Source organism: Panthera uncia, chromosome D1 (assembly GCF_023721935.1).
Source record: "Panthera uncia isolate 11264 chromosome D1, Puncia_PCG_1.0, whole genome shotgun sequence".
NCBI classification, from domain to species: Eukaryota; Metazoa; Chordata; class Mammalia; order Carnivora; family Felidae; genus Panthera; species Panthera uncia.
Window position 1 is genome coordinate 5,659,536 of NC_064808.1, and position 20,675 is coordinate 5,680,210.

The window sequence follows — 20,675 nt, forward strand, 5'->3', positions numbered from 1 at the left end:
GGGGCCCCCCGGCCCTCCGGGTCCCCTCCCCCCCCAAAAGGGTTCCTTGTTTTTTTTGGCCCCCCCCCCCCCCCCCCGTGGGCGGCCACCCCCGGCTCCCCCCCCCCCCCCCCCCCCCGAGAGCTAGACGTAGTGTGCAGGTTCGCGGTGCAGATCCATCCGGTCTCTGGAGCCGTTCCTACGCAGATTACACCGGCTCCTGAGGTCACACTGCTGTGCCTTGGACTCTGACCCCTGCCTAGAACATTCTTCTTCCTCCTCTCCTCCCTCCTCAGAGACTCCCTACGCCTGGGGTGCACACCCAGGGTGGGACCCGGGCGTGTGCGTGTGTTGAGGCCAATTCTTCCGTTTGACCAATTCTTCCATTCTTATCCGCGTCACTCGGAATCCGTTGGTCCTTACTGATATCATGTCGGTACTAGGTAGTCAGCACCGTGCTGACAGCCAGGGACACAACGGACAGGTGCCCTGCTCCTGGGGACAAGAGGAGCATGCAGGGACTCGCTCGTGAGCAAGGTGGCACTCGTCACAGGACTCGAACAACTGGTGTTTTATCTCAGCCACATTATAATTTCATTTCCGTGGTGAGGCCTAAAAAGCCTAGGCGCCCCAGCAGATCAGCCAGGCGCGTGGTAAAATTCTACTTCTTCCTTCGTTTACCAAATATTTGCTAAACACCCATTACTTGTCAGGCGCTGTGCGGGATGTCAGGATTGTAACAGAGGACAGAACTGACACATTTGTCACTTGGAACTTGCGCTGTCGCAGAAGGTGACAGAAAAAAAAAAAAAAAAAAAAGCTCAATATGTAACCTGAGCTAAGAATTTTGGAGAAAAACCAAGCAGGGTAAGGGAGAGAGAATGACCTGAGGCAGGAGTGAGGGGCCTGCGCTTTTAGACACAGTATGTAGGAAGGCCTTTCCGATGAGGTGACTCCTGAAGCAGGGCCCAGAAGGAGGGGAGGGAGAAGCAGCTGTTTGGAGGAAGTGCTTCCCCGGGTGAGGGGGGTGGGGGTGCGGGGAGGACTCCCCAGTGGCAAGTGGCCTGGCCTTTTTGAGAAATCAGAAGTCACCAGCTGAACTCCTGCCCCCGCCGTTTCCTCGTCCGCAAGTCCATGGGCTTGTTGGGAGGAACAGACAAAATCATTTACGGAAATATCTATGTCAACCGTCAGGCACTGTGTAAAAGGTTACTGTCTTTGTGTTGACTTTACTCGGCTTCTGTAGAGTGTCTAAATGGTCAGGATTGTAATTGTTATATTACAGTTCTGCCCTTTCATTTTTTGTATTATTGTGGTGAAATTCATCTAACATGTAATTATCCCTTATAAAGTACGTACTCCAGTGGCATTTAGCCCATTCATTCTGCGTGCACCCACCATCTCTGTCTGCTTTCAGACTTGTTCATCATCCTGCTCTTAAGATTTTCAGATTCGTTTATGCAGCCCCTCTTGAAAAAAGCCTTTCCCCCCATGTCTGACTTTGTCCATTCCGGTTCTGGCTGGCCTTCCCCAGTTCCTATGACTCCTCTGTGTGTTTATTCGACAGCTATTTATCGAGCAGCTACTGTGCAACGGGCACCAGGCTAGGTCGGTACTAAGGATATGACGGGGACAAAGGACACACAGGCCTTCACTTAGGGGACTCGTAATCCAGGGGGGATGTAGGCTCTGAACACGTAGTTACCAGGAAATTGATTTAAATTGGATAAATGCTGATAAGAAAAAAGTGCTTTGAAAATTGTGTTGAAAACATTTGTGGAGTTATAAAAGCTACTAGAAGTGAGAAGTTTAATAGCTACTAGCTACTAAAGCTCCGGCTAGCACGACCATATTGTTCTTAGTTCAGAGACACTGGAAAGAAAGATCACCTCCGGGAAGTGACCTGGATTGTGTCAGCACTGAGTGGGAAGGCAGGGGCTGAGGTCAGAGCGGTGACGTCTCGTTCATTTCCTCCTGACATCAGTCTGTTGAGACACTCAGCGACAGACAGTGTTACCATTGCTCCCATTTTGTAGACATGGAAACTGAGGCACAGAAGGTCATGCCTTGCCTCGTGCCACCTGGTGGGGATTTGATTTCTCTTTAGCCCTCCGTCTGGTAGAGCTGAAAAGCATTTCGTCCAATAGGGGTCAGTGCTGCACCTGACTGGGTTTAAGACCTGCTCTGTCGGTCGGGATCCACCCAGCCCACTTGGTGTGCCCCCAGCCTTCCAGGAGAGGGCACTGCTAGGCTGGCCTTGGAGCCACCTCACCAGAGCTCCTGGGTCCTGCCCTCCAGCGCCCCCGCCCCCAGACTCATGACCCAGCGAGCTCTCAGCTCCCCCAGGCCTTGTCTTGCACACTCATGTGTGCGTCTGTGTTTTCCTAGATGATTGTTTCTTAATCACTCTACGGAATAACAAATCAGGGCTAGTGACCCAAGTTACCTCGAGTGACGAGCCGGGGAACACCAAAACGTAGGTACAGCCCCCTGGGCGGGGAGCCACAAAAACTGCTGGCGTGGTCCTCGTAGCCACGTGGTCCAGCAGAGCCACGGCAGTGCCCACACTGCACGTCCGTCATGTAGGCGCAATCGTCGGGTTTCTTTAGGCAAGGTGACCTGGCAGCGCTTCCACCCCACCCACAGCTAGTTTCGCTTTCCTAATGTTGTTAAAAAGTGCCTCCTAACTGAAGTAGGGTGGTTGAACCCGTTCCAACATTTTACTTAATTTTCGAATGTGACCACTTGCTGGAGATCTCTTCCTTCTAGTGGGTCTCTTCCCTTTCTTCTCGGGAAGATGCCCGCGACTGTCCTCTTTGGCATTTGTCCAAAGTCCAGTTTCTAGCAGCTTTGGGGCTGTGGTTTAATTTTAACCATAAGAGCTTCTTTTAGAATAATTACTTTTTAATCTGGAAAGAGCCAGTTTGTTACAGAACAATAACACCTCCTTCCTGGAACCAGTAGACAGAGTTACGTTCATTTACTGCTGATGTGTCTTTTTTTTTTTTTAATTTTTTAAACATTTATTCATTTTTGAGAGACAGAGCGCAAGTGGGGGTGGGGCAGAGAGAGAGGGAGACACGGAATCTGAAGCAGGCTCCAGCCTCTGAGCTGTCAGCACAGAGCCTGACACGGGGCTTGAACTCAGGAACCATGAGATCATGACCTGAGCCGAAGTCAGATGCTTAATCGGCTGAGCCACCCAGGCGCCCCTGATACATTTCTTTTTAAAAGGGGAGACTGATTTGAAAAGGGGGAAATGAAAACTGTGGATAGGGCAGTTTGAAGGACTGTTTGAATGTCTGCTCTAATCAAGGCTGTAAACACCGGGTGTCTTGACAGTGGGCTCGGGAGAGCACCCAGGTACCAGATGATTTAGAGGCCCCTGAGCAGGCCCTGGAACGAATGCAGCAGAAAACGGCTTTTTAGAGCTGTCCTGTGGGCAGCCTTGTGGCGTTCGGTTTTCTGGGACAATCTCCGTTTCTGAGACCGAAGATACACTGGCCGTTCGCCAGGTCATGCATCAGATGGCCACCAATTCTTGGTTCTGAAATGTGGTCACCAGAGAGGCCTGTGAGCCGTGACAGGCGTTATCTCCTTAGCAATGACCTTACCCAGGCAGTGAAGCAGAATTGGGATCCCCAGGGCACCGGTGAGGGTACTTCCAATTCCTCTTTCGCCTATGATGCAGGTCCTTTGGTAATAATGACTTGTATCTGTAGGACATTAAAGATTTTGATGCAGAAAGACAGAAACTGGTAATCAACCCTTTTGCGGTTTAGGTGGCAAACCTCTTTCTTTGGAAATTCAAAAAAAAAAAAAACCCACAAAGATGAAAAGAATATAGAATATGCAACGGAGACCAGTTCTAGAAAAAATTATTTATGCCATTCTGAGCTAAGGCAAACAAATTTGGGAAGACTTCCTCGTTTTACAGAAAGAGTTTTTCACTTCACCAGAGATTCACACTCGGATTTATTTAAATATGAAGCTCTTCTAGAGCATTTGAGTAGGAGGGAGGACAGACACACTGGAGGCTAACTTTCAAAAGCTGTTACCAGCGGGAGATGAGTCTTAAATGAAAAAGTGTCTGATTGCCCAGTGAGTCAGTAAGGGCTGAGGCTTCCATTTAGAAAAATCTGACCTTGCACAGACTCTTTCAAGGGCAGGAGCGGAAAGCCAGGAACGGCCGAGCTGGCCTGATTGGTCCCACAGCAGCTCCTGAAGGCAGAGGCTGTGGCTTTCATAACTCCTCACTGCTGGGGCCCCTGGTTCAGAACACTCAGTGAATATCCGACCAACACATTTATTGGTTAGATTTGACGCTTGTAAGGAGAAAGATCTTGCGATCTGATCCAGCACAGAATCAGAGCCTGGTGCTTCCCCCTTCTCTTGCCTCTGCATGAGTCCTGAAGAAGAAGAGGAAAAGTGCAAGTTTCATGTGCCCAGAGGAAAAAAATCATACAGAGATGAATTGGGGGGGGAAAAAAAAGGAAAAGAAATAAAGCCGAGCTAATCTGGGAGTTTGATCACTACTGAGAAGGAGTTTTTGTTTCGTCATTCAGGTTTTAGCACGGCCTCCAGCTCAGACCTGTGCAGCCAAGTCTCACGAAGCTCCTTCCCTGCTCGGGCCTTCTCCCTGCCCCCTGGGCTCACTCATTTGGACCTGGGCTGCTACACCCCAAGGCACCCCTCTTTCCTGAATCCTCCCCACGCACCTACCAAAGGCAGAGGGGCTAGGGTGGCACTCTCAGGGAGGTGCTAGGCTTCCCGAATGGTGCCATCACCCCCTAGGAAGGCCTTCTACTTGGTGATGCCCTGGAGGAGCCCTGGGAGGTAACCGGTTGGGCACTGATTCAGTTGGAAGAGAGCTCAGAGGAAGATGCTTAACTGGAGGAAATAGGGGCGCCTGGGTGGCTCAGTCGGTTGAGCGTCCGACTTCAACTCAGGTCACGATCTCGCGGTCCGTGGGTTCGAGCCCCGCGTCGGGCTCTGGGCTGATGGCTCGGAGCCTGGAGCCTGCTTCAGATTCTGTGTCTCCCTGTCTCTCTGCCCCTCCCCCGTTCATGTTCTGTCTCTCTCTGTCTCAAAAATAAATAAATGTTAAAAAAAATAATAACTGGAGGAAATAAGTCAGTTCAGGGAAGGATGGGTCTGTGTCTCCAATTGGTTTGGGGGTAGGAGGGTAGAATCAGGAACTTTTGCACCAAGAATTCCTAGAATGTTATGATGATTTTTCTAAGATTCTCTTATCTTTTTATTATTTATTTATTATTATTTTTTAAATGTTTATTATTTTTTGAGAGAGACAGAGACAGAGACAGAGCTTGAGCAGGGGAGGGGCAGAGAGAGAGGAAGATACAGAATCCGAAGCAGGCTCCAGGCTCTGAGCTGTCAGCACAGAGCCCGACGCGGGGCTCGAACTCACGGACCATGAGATCATGACCTGAGCCGAAGTCAGACACCCAACCGACTGAGCCACCCAGGTGCCCCAGTTATTATTTATTTTTGAGAGAGAGAGCGCAAGTGAGGGAGGGGCAGAGAGAGAGAGGGGACAGAGGATCTGAAGCAGGCTCTGTGCTGATAGCAGAGAGCCTGATGTGGCACTCGAACTCATGAACCGTGAGATCCTGACCTGAGCTGAAGTCGGGCAGTTAACCAACTGAGCCACCCAAGCACCCCCAAGATTCCCTTATCTTAAGGTTTGTACTCCTTCAGCCAGCACACACGGGATTGGGACTTTCCTTTTGCCTTGATTATAGCCTCAGAATCACAGGAAAATCCATGAGAATGATAGAGCCTGAAAAACGAAAACTCTCACAGAGAAGGCTCAGCGTATTGAGGTAGATGTCAGAAGTCATGAGATATGTTATTGGTCAGTGAGAAATTTCCCCTAAATAATCTTTCAGAGAAAGGAATGGAGGGACGCCTGGGTGGCTAGTTGGTTAAGCATCTGACCCCTGATGCTGGCTCAGGTCATGATCTCATCGTTCATGAGATCGAGCCCCACGCTGGCACTGACAGCATGGGGCCTGCTTGGGATTCTCTCTCTCCCTCTGTCTCTGCCCCTTCCCTTCTCTGGCATGCTCTCTCTCTCTCTCTCTCTCTCTTTCTTTCTCTCTCTCTGTGTCTCTCAAAATAAATAAACATTAAAAAAAAAAGGAATGGAGTCAAGGGCTTAAATTGGAATATATGTGGTCGACCTAGTTATAAGGTTGGCTGTCTGTTTAATTAATAGATACTTCCATGGTGTGGGACAGCAAGGTCACACTAGCCCTGGATAGTCACAATGCTGTCCTGGGGCTCTGGAAAAAGTGGTGACAAAGGATTCAGCTTCAGGCTTATTCGATCTTAGTCTCCAGGCTGGCATAGATCAGAAGTAGCATAAAATATTGAAGTGGCATCCCAAATACTAGTTCTAAAGAACAAACTAAATGGAGAGGGAGAGCATCTTAGATCGAGCCAGGGCAGCCAAGCCCCTGGCGAGTGACGTCACTCACGTGTGCCTCGAGGGAGCACCTGCAGCGGTTTGGGATTTGTAGTCCGCTGTGGGACCACGGTGCTGACAGGGTTCTTCCCCGAGCTAGACTTACCCTGTCAGCAAGACACGGTTTTTATGACTTGTTCGCCACGTCGTGGCACATTAGGCACAATCTCTTTTAAGTTCAATTAAATTAATGTTTAGAAATACTGTAGATCGAAAGGGCTAGAAAGCACTCTAGCAAGCAGTATTACTGGAATTAAAATGCTTTGAGTTGCAGCCTTAGAGAAACTTACGAATTTGTAGGAGTTAACTGGGATGAGTTCCAGCTCTCCCAAGACACATCTAAGTTCCTGAGGGATATGAGCAGCGTGTAGTGTGCTAAACTGAGGTGACCTTGCCGTCCCACACCATGGAAGTATCTATTAATTTCAGGAGGTATTTCAGGTGGCTGGGGGCAGAACAAGGAGGGACAGCAGGAGATAAGCAACGTCATAAAGCATCTTTAAGTGCCAGACGTTATCTCCCTCTATGAAACACTGGGCACTGAATTGTTTGGGTCGGTTGCCTGTTTGGGTAGAAAGGTAAACCGAGGCAGGCGTCCCCGGAGCCGACTCGGGAGGAAATGTTCAGGGACAAACACCCTGTAGCTACCTCTTTGATGTCAAAGGTGAAGTAGGTGAACCCCAGACCTCACTATAAGATATGAAGAGTCACTCCAAATTAATAAGCTCGTTAAACTCGTATTTTTGACTGTCTACACATCGGCTTTAGAGAAAACACATAGAACGCTTCCAGCCACACCTTCTCAAACCACTTAGCTGACAGTTTTTTCTGCTAATTACTCTGGTGAGCGTCTCTGTCATTTACAAAGTTTGAGGCAGGCAGGGTGGTGGGGGGGGGGATGTTTGTCCCTTGGTTCCCTTTTTAGCACCTAGGGATCAAATTCTGCCATCTCTTGAAATCAGTCTGAGCTGTCAGATTACCAGAGGCCACCAGAGTAGAGGACCCGAACCACACACAAACACACACACGCACACGCACACACACACGATCACCCGTCTGATTTGCTGTGGCTGCAGGGCCAGGGTCTGTGTTTTTAGGTTTCTATGCGCTTCTTCATTGTCTTTAAATTTTTTTAAATGTTTACTTATTTTTGAGAGACAGAGAGGGAGGCAGAGCATGAGCAAGGGAGGGGCAGAGAGAGAGGGAGACAGAATCCCAAGCAGGCTCCAGGCTCCGAGCTGTCAGCACAGAGCCCGACGCGGAGCTCGAACTCATGACCTGTGAGATCGTGACCTGAGCTGAAGTTGGACGCTTCACTGACTGAGCCACCCAGGTGCCCCCTTCATTGTATTTTTGGGTGAATATCGGCTCATTCACCTAAAGGCTCCTGCTCCACGTTCACTTGTTTTGATGAAATGAGACGGCTTCTGCCCTTTTCCTTGTTTCTTTCCTTCCTTGGACGTTAGTAAGATCAATGGGATAAAGTATGCTGAATTACTTCAAGAGGAGTACAGGCCGACTCACTTCACATACCCCACAGTCCAGGGCTTCTGTCATCTGCTCCCCTGGGGATGCTGCCCGAGAGGAAGCAGCTGGGGCTATGGACACAGTGCCACATGGTACTCTTGGTTGGAGCCGCTCACTCCTGACCTTAGCCTCAACACTCTTATCTCCAGAAATAGGATAAATGGCAGTTCAGCCACTGGTGACTCCTCATCATGGGGGCCTTAGGTCACCTCCAGCATGACTTACCAGACTAGATAGTTAGTTCCAGCCCCGGAATGTTCCAGGAACCATTCGAAGGTAGACTCAAAGGGGAACAAGGTGGAACGTAGGAACCTAGGAGGTACTCTCACCAGCTGTTTTCAAAGACGAGGCCGCAGGGAGATGGCGAGCCCCGCTCCTTTGTGTGTCGAGATGTCTGAACTCAGCTGGCAGGGCACAGTGAAGCCCCCCGCTTCCCGAGAGTTCTTGCTCAGGACAGCCGGGTGACCAGGGCTCAGGGAATGTCACAGTAGCTGCAAGCCCCGTCACCCAGATGTCGTTGAACTTCTTAGGCTGTCAATGCTGTGACCTGCTGTAGATTGTGTGGTCGAAGCGCGGACGTGGCTTGGGCAGGCGGCCCCTTCCAGACTCCTCGTTGGGTAGTGGCTTTTCACTAAACCTGTGCTATTTAGGGACTCTCAGGCCTCCCCTTTATTTTTTTTTTTTTAATTTTTTTTTAATGTTTTTTATTTATTTTTGAGACAGAGAGAGACAGAGCATGAACGGGGGAGGGGCAGAGAGAGAGGGAGACACAGAATCGGAAGCAGGCTCCAGGCTCTGAGCCATCAGCCCAGAGCCCGACGTGGGGCTAGAACTCGTGGACCACGAGATCGTGACCTGAGCCGAAGTCGGATGCTTAACCGACTGAGCCACCCAGGCGCCCCTCAGGCCTCCCCTTTACCCTGAACCACCTTCCCTCATGAGTGGTAAAGGAGTTCGATTTCTTAGGTCCGTGTGCCCCAGAGAAGGGGGAGCCGCTATACTCCTAAGAGTTATTCACCCACAGGAGAGCCTCAAGGACGAAAGAATCTTCTAGAGACAAGGCACGTTGGGGGTTGGAGGTTTGCAGAAGGAGATTCCGGAGTGGGCCCCGAGTCCAGCGGGAGCTCATCAAATCCTTGTTGAGAGGAGCCTGGCAGTGGTTGAATGAGGAAAGAGAAACAGCAGAGGCTAAAAGGGATTGAGACCAGTGGCCCTGGAACACAGCAAGAGGAGACGTTTAATTATGCTAATTAACTAAGCTAACTAAAAGGGAATATGGCATTCATTTGGTTGCCGAAAGCTATTATGAGAAGAAAAAAAAAATGTGTCAAATCCTGCATCGGGGATGGACGAAGGCTTGGTAGCCAAGGTCTTGGAAAGGACAGAGACAGCCAGCCTTGCAGCTATAAATGAGTCATTTCTGTGTTTCTGTCACCAAAATTTGCCCCTCGATGTCAAGTGACTCTTAGTGTTTGCACGTGAACGTTTATGCTATTAGATGGTCTTCTGAACAATTCTGAGCTTTACGAAAACACTGGCGAAGTCAACACCCAACATTTCCAGGAGCCTGGGTTCCACCCAAGCCTTGCTCAGGGAAGACGGGGCCCTTCCTCGTTCCATTCACCATGTGGCACTCCTGTCATCCTTCTGCCTGGACACTAGCCCTTCCTCAGGAGAGCTGGGCTCCTGCCCAGGCATCTGTGCATGTGTGCGTGCGTGTGTGTGTGTGTGTGTGCGCGCGCGTGTGCATGGGGGGCGGGAGAGGAGGGAGAGGGGATTCTGTTCCTCTGTGGTGATTCCACCAGTCAGTGGAAGGCTCTGAGCAGAGGCAAGGTGAAGCGACAGTGACACCAAGTGCCAAGAGTGGGAGCTTTGCTGTGGCAGCCGGTGTGGTTTTCTCTCCTCAAATTATAGGAGTGGAAAGGCCTAGTTGCTGTCCGCGGCACTCCCCTCGAGGAGAGGGTCACAAGAGCCTCTAGAGGCTGACTTAAGGTCCATATTCCACTCTGCTCGTTTAGATGAAGGGATTGGCTCTCTGGGAATTAGATACAGAATGGGGGCTTCGAATAGATTTTTAAAATAAAAATCACGGTGAAATGTCTTGGCTAGAGAACAACACAGAGGTCCGGGTTGCCATTTCAGCCCCAAACTGGTCCTTCGGCCTCTTCTGGAGAATAAGTGTGGCCCGTGGATAGGACCACAGGTGGCCCCTCCTTGCTGGTGACGGAGAGCTGTCAGGTTACCAGGGCCAACCTTTGTATACAGGGAATAACCTGCTTCGCTTGTTTAAAAACAACAACAACAACAACAAAACAACCACTGACCCACTTCTCTGTGTTTGCCACAGAGGCTGCTCCTGACTCAGGGTCCCTGTGGCCAGAACTCCACCTTGTTAAGTCATGGGTCGGGGACTAAGATGCATATTCTTATGAAATGACCCCTGAGAGGGACTGGGCACCTTGGGGGGCAGAGAATTCTGTGGGCTGCTGAGAGGGGCTCTCCCCCAGTGCCGCTGGACCTACTCTGACAGCTCTTCCTCAGACGTCTCCCCAGGGGAGGAATATGGCCAAGTTGGTATTTGCCTTCTGGCCAGTGCTTGTCCTCAACTTGGCTGAGACTTCTTCCTTCACGGGAGATAAGGAGGGAATAGATCTGTTTGTCCAGGTGCCACCAATCCAATGACTGTCTCAGGCACATGAGTGTCTTCAGGGTGTAGGATCAGATCTAGTCCTCCCCCGCCCCTCCTCCTTCCCCCTCCCTTCCCCCGTGACATCTCTATTTCTGATCTGGATGTGCCGTAAACAACAGGTTGATTCAAAACCAGGAGGCATTGGGAAACCCTTTGGGTAGGAGATTTCGAAATGAGATTTAGATTAGAAAAAATATAGTGGGGTGAGGCTCTAAGGAATAAAAGAGACCGAAAAAAAACCTCCCCTCCTGCCCCCCCCCCCCCCCCCCCCCGTCTCTCAGCTGGATAGCGGGGATAAACAGAAGAGCCCTGAAGAGCCTAGAGTGGGGGAGAGGGGACAGCCAACACGAGCAGAAGGCTGTCCCCACCTCTGCCCATCACCAACAAGGAGGCGATGCCACACCTGGAACATGTTTCCAGTCTAGGACGCATCAGCTTCAGCGAGGTGTAGATAGATCAGAGGCCCCCCACAGAAGAGAGAGGGGCCTGGGGTGGGGGCAGGGAGCCAGGTTGGCAGGAGGATTAGGAAAAAACTTTGTTACAAAAAGATTTGAAAAGTCTTGTTGGGTAATTTAGGAGGGGACGAGGTGCAGCGAGGAGTAAGGAAGCCTCAGCGACCCCGGCAGAAGGGGCAGCCTCTCACTGCAGACCGATGGGCTTTAGCTCAGGACACCCTGGCATCGGGTGGCTCCAAGTGGCAGGTGCCTCTGACATGAAGGGCACAGGGGAAGATGCTGGCTGGATCCAGAACTGCAGAAGGTGGCCGTGAGGAGAAGGAGAGGGAAACTGAGGAACAAGGAGAGGAAGATCAATGAAACCAACTCTGAAGAAGGAAAGGAGGTAAACAGAAGGAAAGGCAGGAGGGGCGTCCTAGAAGGAGCAAAAAAGGAAGAAAAGGAGAGCGGAGATTATGCCCCTCATTTGAAGGCCTTGGAGCGGAGCAGTCAAGACTGAGTCTCCAAATGTGGTCGGTACTCGGAAAGCTTGTCGTCTGACCAGTAAATCCCTTTCGTCCAGTGGGACCAAGAAAGCGGTACTCTTCGAGGGTGTACGTTTAGCACCATACTGCGTAGAAACCGTGAGCGGCACTGCAAGAACCAGCAAACCAGTTATGAGCGAGAGGGGCTTATGATTCATGAGCGCGCCAACCGCCCCCACACAGAAGCCGTGACGTCCCCGTCTCGTGCAGGGTGGGGACCCACCTAACCGGAACCGCCACCCAGCCTCTCCCAGTCTCCTTAGATGACGAGCTATGGCATCCTCGGTCCACCCAACTCAGCCCCCAAGCATCTTGCCGGAACATCAGTAAACAAGTACAGGTGAAGGGAGTCACAGACCTCTGCGCTTTGTGCCGTTTTCTCCCAGGGCCCAGCCTGTGACCGACCTGGGGTTTCTCATCACAGGCTGCGTATTCTTTCCTTAAACAGTAGTCAGAAGGTCTCCAAACACCTCCCTCTGAGCTCAGAGTAAGTTTCTTTTCTGTTTCTTTTTATGTTCTCTTACCATGGCCCAGGAAATCTAACAGTTTGCCCGAACCCCGTGGGAACATCATCTTTCCCCTCCGGCATTTCCAGCATTCTCAACAGCCAGCGCAAACTTGACCGTAGCAGTTGGCCAGCCTTCCTGCTCAAGATGAACCAGAGATTAATGTTATTAACCACAACATCCAACATTTGTTTAGGGATTTACACCTCACAAAGCAAATAATTATCTCATTTAATCCTCACAAGAATCCTGTGTTACTGTTACTTCCTGAGTTTCAGAAAGAATGCATCTTCCTTGGTGCCAACTCGCAGACATAAGAGTCACTCACATCCTCTGACTGCAAATCCTCTGCGCTTGCTTGCTTTCTTGTTTTTTTCTTCCTAATGTTTGTTTATTTTTGAGAGAGAGACAGAGCACAAGCAGGAGAGGGGCAGAGAGAGGAGACACAGAATCCGAAGCAGCCTCCAGGCTCTGTGCTGTCAGCACAGAGCGTGACGTGGGGCTCGAGCTCCAACCATGAGACAACGACCCGAGCTGAAGTCGGATGCTTAACCGACTGAGCCACCCGGGCGCCCCAAATCCTCTGGGCTTCCCACACAAGGTCGTGGGCCCCGTAGCGATTCCAGAGTAACGTCAGGGTTGTGATTCTTGGGTCTCTTTCCTGACCCCAGCTCTGCACCCTGGGTGACCTCCGACATCAGCCTTCCTCCCACCCATTCTTAGGCTACCCTTACTTCCATGATCACCAAGTGGGAGAAGAATGAATCTCCACTTCTTGGAGAAGAGTATATACATGAAGCAAATGGTTCTTACATTTCCTTTTCCAAAAACTCTTAATCAAAGTCACCGTAAAGGTTTCTTCTCATTACAAAATGACTGTGGGATCATTGGAGGAAAAGTACAAAGTGTAGATAAACAAACAAGACGGTAAAATCCGAATTCCACCACTGAGTAATAACTTAGTATTATGAACGCCATGGTGTTTAGTCTTCCATGATTTTTATGGTGTACACGTGGACTTGTTTGTGTATATCGGAATATAAAATGTGCCTGCCCATAACACTGTTTTGGAATCTGCTTTTTAAGCTTCACATATTGTAAACATTTTCCTGTTAGTAAATATTGCTGTGATATCATATTTATTAGATATATAATATGTCATTATAATTTTTAACGGTAGTCTAGAATTAAGTATTTAGATTGTTCCTATTTTTCATTATTATGACCAGTTTTATGAGAGACTTCTAGGTCTGATTTTAATTTTCATTTCCTTGATTATGAATGAAGCTGAATTTTTTCATATGATTTTTGTCATTTGAAGCTCATTCACAAATAGCCCATCCATACTATTAACAGTTTTCAGTGGTGTGTATTTTCTTTTTTTTTTTTTTATTGGTATGTAACAACTCTCTGTGTTAAGGCTAAAATTTACATTGCACTTGAAAAAAAATTTTTTTTAATGTTCATTTTGAGAGACAGTGAGCAGGGGAGGGGCAGAGAGAGAGGGAGAGAGAGGATCCGAAGCAGGATCTGTGCTGACAGAAGCGAGCCCCATGTGGGGCTCGAACCCATGAACCGTGAGATCATGACCTGAGCCGAAGTTGGACACTCAACCTACTGAGCCACCCAGGCGCCCCTACGTTGCATTTTAATGCACCATTTTGAATTTGGGTACATACCGATTTCCCCCCACCCAACTCTCCCAAATGGACCATAGATGCTTTGCTCTTTTTCCTCTACTTTTTCTTTAACAAATTGCACCCTCCCCCCCCCCAATAAAGCCAACTTTGTAAAGCTCTCCTCCCCCAGTGCTCACCCCAGAAGCACTCTGGCCTCCTTGGGGAACACCATTCCTCCCCGTGTAGGCACCAATCCCGATAAGGATGGCTTCCATCCCTTCCGCCCCGACTTCCAAAACCTCACTGCCTCCTCCCCTTATACCGGCCTCTGCCTGGGGGTGATGGTGGACCCCCAGAGGCTCTTGCATAATGCTTCAGAAAACTCCGACCTGCGCCTCTCAGAACCCCTCGAGAACAGTGGAAGAGAACGATCGAGCAGGCGTCTTGTGGGGGAGGCGGTACTAGTCAGGTCTGTCAGGGCAGGAATGTAGAGAACCCCACTCTCGGAGGGCCCCTCTTGCTTCCGAGCAGGGTCCTAATGGCAGGGGTGCCCTGGCAGAGATCCTGCGGTCCTCCTCCTGAGTCCCAGGCGGTCCGTTCCTTTGCCCTGTTATTACCGCTGGCAGGTTTGTTTGTGCCTCTGGCAAAAGGGACACAAGTCCTACCAGTTCTCCTGGTGTCCTTCAGCAACTGGCCCGCCCTGCGCCCTGCGCCCTGCCCTGTGCCTGTGCGCGCGCGTGGGGAGGAGGAGGCGCCCAGGCCTGTTACCTGGAGTCCCCCCCAACCCCCCGCCAGAGGTGGGGGAGGCCAGGAGGGGGCTGAGCAGGAGCCGGCCGGACGAGCCTAGGTGGTGAGGACGGGATGAGTTTCTTCCCCACCGAGATCACTACCTTGGAAAACTGGGACTGTAGGGAGGAGGTCAGGGTACACTGCGGGTGGGTGTTGGGAGTTCACTTCGGCGCTCCCGTGGGTTTGGAACGCCATGACCCGCTCTCACTCCCCTAAGTGTCTCCCCTCCCGCCCTTTCTCCAGGGTTGGCCTGTTTGGAAGATGGCTGTGGCTGTGACTTAAACAGGAACAAGCCACCTGGCATTTCTGTGGGAGGAGCTAGACTCTGACACCCTGACCCCCTTGGTCTCTGCAGCTGGGCTTAGGAGTTTCCAGAACTACCTTTTCTTTTTTCCTTTTCCCACACACTTTCTGGGAAGGCAGTGTGATGCTCTATGGTGAGAGCCTAGGGATCTGCCCAGGAGTCAGGTGGCTATGATGACCTTGACAGTATGTGACCTCTTTAGGCTTCACTTTCCTCTTCTGGACAGAAAACAGTGCCGACCTTGGGGCTGGTAGGTGGGCGCTCAACCTTGTCCGGGTTTCTCCCTCCTTTCCCTTTTCTCAACCCTATTGACATGGGGAGCACTGGGGAGCTTCAGAGATCTGTGCTCCAGGGTGGGGCTCCGAGGCAGCCCTTTCCTGCTGTCCTCAGTGCTCACCCACTAGTGCACCTGTCCCTCCCCCCCCCCCCCCCCCCCCCGCCTCCCACACGGACTGGGCCTCCTCCGTGGCCCAGAAGGTGACCTTATTCATCTTTGCAAAGCCAATGTGTCAGCGCAGTGCTTGACACAGAGTGGGTGCTCAGGGTCCAGAGAATTAGTAGAGAATGGGAAGGAAAAACCCTCCCGTTTATAAACATTGAGAATTTGAGAGACAAGAAAGAGCCCCAGCTTGAGAGTCCAACCAACCTCAGGCTAGAGCCTGGCCTCATTGCTTGCTGTCCATGTGACCTTGAGCAAGATATTTAATCTCCTTGAGCCTCAATTTCTTTGTCTATAAATAGGAACAGTAATAGCTACCTCCTAGCGTCATTGTGGGGATTAGTGATGACGTCAGAGGGAAGCGAAGCTCGAAGCTGCCTGGCGCATAGTAAGAGCTCACTGGATGGAAGCAGTGGTTAGCTGCTGTGCAAGGACTGTTTACGCGTGTGCCTGAAGTGAACGCCTGCTCCAAGAATTCTGGGGTCAGCAGCGAGTGAGTGACACCCGGCATTTCCAGGTGCCCTCAGAGCCTCTCTCGTTTGGTCTCCCACCCGGAATGCTGCGGTCCCTCTGCTCTCAAGGATGAGATGGCCACTGTTGATGCCGATGGGCAGTGTGGCCCAGCAGCCTGGCACAGAGCAGTCCACCCTGTGGCACTTGCTGCCTGCCCCGGGCAGCCCCGCCCGGGGTTTCCTCTCTGCAGGGCGGGGGGTGGCCACCCCTTAAGCTTGAAGTCAGAGCTGAAGTGTAAGGGCTGGCGGTGCCCCCGTTTGAGATCGAGGCAGGTTACACAGTGCGGCTGGCTCCCCGGCCCTCTCCTCTGAGCACATTGGCAGTTACCTGATTGGTATTTTATTCTACTTTGAAACGTCGATCAGGGTAGAAGTTCTCAGCCCATTTACACAGAGAGAACGAGGGAAGAACAGAGGAAATCTGTCACTTGATGCCCAGCTCTTATATTCAGGAAACAGAACCTGGAAGATCTAATTCTCTATGTACGTCCCTTGCCCAAGACCAGAACCTGCACATCTGCCAGCCTCCCCTGGGGGATGGGGGATGGGGGATGGAACGTCAAAACAGACTGCGGAAACTCGGGAGGGGGGCTGTGCGTGAGGAACGGAGGAGGGCACGTTGGTCTTGGACGCGAGGAGGGCAGGACATCATGGAGTCAGGTGTCCCGAGGGAGTGGCCTGGTTCTGGGTGGCCCTAGGGGATGGGCGAGGGCCAGAGGCAGTGAGAAGGGGTCTGCTTCCCCCAGCAAGTCCAGGTCCCCATCACAAGCCCAGAGTATGAGACAGCCGCCCCCAGCTGGTCTCTTCCCAGTGTTTTCTGTCTCATTCCATGCCGTTCACTGGCGTTCCACCCTGGCTCTGCCTTCCTGGGAATGGTGAACAGGTTTGGAAGTCATGACCGCTGCACCTTGGCCCCACCTTTTAGAGTTTCATGGGTAGAGTCCTGAGGGTTGTGTTGTCCAGCCTTCAGTCCCATGATGCAGTCCTGTTAGGAATTCCTTACAAATGGCTTCCCGGCCCTCCAGCGACAGTGTCTGGGGCTCCCCTCCACTGCCCCCCACCCCCACCCCATGCGGCCACCTCATGGCTAAGCCATGCCGGGGCTCGGAAGTCTTGCCCTCCCTGCAGTGGGGTCTGCCCCCGCCTAATCCTCACGTCTTGGCCCAGGTTCTGCCAGCTGGAACCACCCGGGGAAGCCTTCCCTCTGCCCCAAGCCAGCAGCTGTGTTGCCGGTCCTTGCCGGCCACCGAGCGACTTCTCAGCCCTTCTCGCCTCCTCGTCTCCACTGCAGTTTGTGAGTTTTTTCAAAGATTTTATCGAGATGGGGGCCTAGAGACACAAAGTCTTTCTACCAGAATGGGACTTTCGAACTTAGGAACCCACCTCATTTTAAGGTGAGGAAGCTGAGAGGCGAGGTCACTTGCCCCGGGGGCCTCGCAGACAGCACGAGACAGGGCTGGGCCTCAGACCCACTGACCGGTGAGCAGCCCAAAGTGGAGGGAGGCCGTTTTGGTTGTTGACGCCACACTTCTGACCTTGGCCAAGATCACATTCGCTTTTTTGGGGAGGGCAGCCCCGTCTCCCCACGGATGTGTTGAACTTTGTGGCAGCAAAAACCCCTAAACTAGTTTACAACGTTATCTTCTTCTGGTTGTAAACGTAAGATACGCTTATTGCAAAAATAAATAAATAAATAAAATAGAAAACACATAAAAAGGTAAGGTATAAACCTTCCTAGCACTTCCGGTTGTTAGAAAGTTTTCCCACCCCACACTTGTCTGCTTTGTTTTCAGCTCTGACCAGAGGACTCTTACTTCCATCCTCAGCGAGGCCATCTCCCTGGGCCCCGGCCAGCAGTCCTGTCAGAATCTCACCTTCTTATCTGTTCTTACTGGCACCTGGGGAGGGCTTAGAACATGCCTGTGGTGGTGGCTGAGGACAAAGCAAGCATCCAGATTGCTGATGGAAATAGAGAGACCCTCTGCCCACCCCACGGCCCACACCTCTTCCCTTCTGGGTGAGACCCCCACTCTTCCCTCCCCCCAAGCACCTTCCCCCTTCTTTTGTCCTATGCAGATCCCCGTTTTTCCAGCCCAGTTGGGGCTCCACTTCTCCCAAGAAGTCTTTACTCTTTCAGATGCAAAAGACTCGTTTTGGGGTTTCCTGGCATTTGTAGTCTGGCCACACGTGTGTCCCTGGTTATATATTGACTCCCACTCGTCTCTTCTCCCTGCCTGACTGGGGCCCGTTTCCCAGTCAGTGGAGGCCCCCTACTTTTCCTTGCGGAGTCTGGAGATCATTACGGGCCCTCGAACTGGGACCGCCTGGCCTGATACTGCTACGGAAGGGCTCATCTGAGAGGTGTCCCACCCTTGAGTTCTTCAAAGGAGTGGGAGAGAAAGTACAGGCTCGCAGGGGGCCCCAGGAACATTCCCCCACCCCCATCCCTGGCTTCCTAGAAGCTTATCCCCAGCTCCTCCTAAAGTTGACACAACAATTATTCATCTGGGTTCCCAACAATGGGTTCTTGCTCATCTTGGGACAGGGAGAAATGGGATTTGGTTGGCCTTTCACTTTTGGAGGTTTCTAGAGATAAAAATCCTCTGTGCCTGGCTATTGAAAGAGCCACAGGGAGGGTCAGGGGTCCTTCCCATCCTCTGGGCTTCTCCCAGGGAGCCTTATGTGTTGGACCCACGTTTTCCTTTCTCTTCACAGCACCAGGGTGCTCTTTTCCCACCTCCTGGAACATCACGTCAAAGGCCCACGCCTGGCAGCCGCCCCCTCCTCGTTGTCCATCTAGCAGGGAAGGGACAGGATGGAAGAACACTGAACTGGGACTCAGGGACCAGGTCCCCAGACTGATCATGTCTCCGCAAGCGATCTCGAGTAGGTGACGGGAAGGGCCCCTTAATCTCAAAGTCCTGGTCTCGTTCGGATTGCCTAGAGGCGCATGCTGCCTCCTGTCGCAGCAGAGTGCACAGTGCTTCCGAGCACAGCCCGAGCCAGGCTGTCTGCTCCCAGCCCAGACCCACTCGTCAGTCAGGAAACCTTGGGCCACTACCTACCTTCTCTGCCAGTGGTGGTAACAGCACCTTCCAGACGGTGGCCGAAAGATCAAGTGAGCGCGTGTGCGTGAAACACAAAGTGTGCCCCGCACAGAACAAGTGCTGTGCAAATGTGGCCGTCCCTATCGCTAGGTGTCTGAGCCGGAAGTGACGTGACCTTTGTGCCCTGTCATTTGGGATCACGGTTTTCCTCCTGTGGTCCTGGCAGGGAACTGGGAAGAGAAGCCGAAATGGGACCCCGAGTGACTGCACTGGCCTGGCGGAGACCCACGTCAGGATGTGGGAGTCAGGCGGGTGAGGCGAGCTGAGAGGAAGCCCGGCTGCCACAGCCGAGAGCAGAGTCTCAGCCCAAGGGTCGCAGGCCTTGACTGCCGAGACCACGGGCAGGCCACCTAATCTATCCAGCCCAGATTCCTGTCTTGACTCGAGGCCTACTGGTAACCATATAAGGGTAGATCTTTGAATAGAATGCGACAATTGTTTTGATTAATTTCCCTGCAGGTGGAAAAAGAGGTCCATGGGACAAAAAAGCAGAAATGCAGAAGACGAGAATTCTTTGATTTTAATAGTTGGGGGAAAGTTATAAAATAAAAGACAACACAGAGCGTTAGGACTCCCCCAGGTTGCAATAGCACAGGGACACAGAAATATAGACGAAACAGGGCTTCCAGGTAATGTTATCTCACACTATTTAACTTCCAGAATACAGCAGTTCCCAGACACTCTAAACTAAGGCAGTCTTCTGCAACGATCTCTACACACTCGGAGGGAAGTCAGGGCAGCCTGCCTCCCGTCGGCAGCCAACGCTGGCGCTGCCTACGGTGTGGCTGCGCTGGGCGGCCCAGCCCGCCGTGTTCCGCGGACCTCTTTCGAGTCTGCCTTCTCGTTCTTCTGCAGGCTGGCTCCACTCCTGCCCCTCTCTCCCTTTCGACCCACGCCCCTTTCCTGTTTTCAGCAGGAGGCACAGCCAAGCCGATAGAGCCTGGCTGATATCCTCAGATGGAGCCAAGCAGCCCAAGGACGGCTCTGTCCTTACGTGCTCACAACCCAGCCTAGCCATGTGAAAAACAGTCAGAAAATGGCTACAAATATAACTTGATAGCCATCTAATACTGTCCTCCTGAGAGGTTTCTGATGTGTCTGGTTATTATTCTCTGCCCCCCCCCCCTTTTTTTTTTTTTTGCTGCCGTCCTAGGGTTTTTCACTCAACCAGGAAAAAGGCAGGCCTTGCAGCCTGGCCCCATAGTCTTCTCAGTGTGTCAGACAGTGGACCCGGCGCATCAAAGACTCCTCGCTTCCGCCGGGCTTCCTCCTCGAGCCGCAGCTGGGCTAACTCGGCCTTCGCCATGGTGACTCTCGTTCCACAAAAGGAGGTCTGTTATTAGGAGGCAAGCAGGCTCTCGGGAACCCCCAGGCTTGCCTTGAAAGGATGTGGGAGGGAGGCAGGGTCACGGGGGAAGGGAAGAGCCAGTGTGATGCGCTACCCCAGCCCAAGGCGAAGAACAGAGCGCAGCGCGTTCCCCAGGCAGGGCCGGAGGAAAGTCTCAGGTTAAACGTCTCAGGAGAACCAAGGCACAGAGGAGGTGTGAAATGTCCAGGATAAATAGAACCGCACGGGGAGGGAGAAAAGCCAGCTCCGTCCTCTCTTAAAAACAGCCGCCATCGGCACCAAAAATATATTAATATCTGTACATTTGTCATCTTTAAAAAAAGGAAATAAAACTTCCTTGGCACCTTGTAGTCGATTTCCTAAAAGTGAGGTGATATGTGGAAAGGCCTC

The 20,675-nt window shown here is 51.7% G+C and overlaps 1 protein-coding gene across 9 annotated transcripts in view; it reads left to right on the top strand.

Annotated features, from left to right (window-relative positions):
- Positions 1-20,675, top strand: part of LOC125912255 (uncharacterized) — a 41,255-nt gene that overhangs the window by 12,046 nt on the left and 8,534 nt on the right. For 2 of the 9 annotated variants that reach the window (XR_007454662.1, XR_007454660.1), the window contains exons 3-6: positions 16,998-17,124; positions 17,624-17,847; positions 18,546-18,716; positions 20,091-20,268. Coding sequence is in view for 5 of the 9 variants with exons in the window: in XM_049616586.1 (XP_049472543.1) it covers positions 16,262-16,313; positions 16,998-17,124; positions 17,624-17,847; positions 18,546-18,716; positions 20,091-20,248 (732 nt within the window). In the remaining 4 variants the exon portion in view is untranslated. Of the gene's footprint in view, positions 1-16,133; positions 16,314-16,997; positions 17,125-17,623; positions 17,848-18,545; positions 18,717-19,597; positions 19,946-20,090; positions 20,636-20,675 lie in introns of those variants that run through there. The other 7 variants (XM_049616586.1, XM_049616579.1, XM_049616603.1 and 4 more) reach the window with 7 other exon arrangements.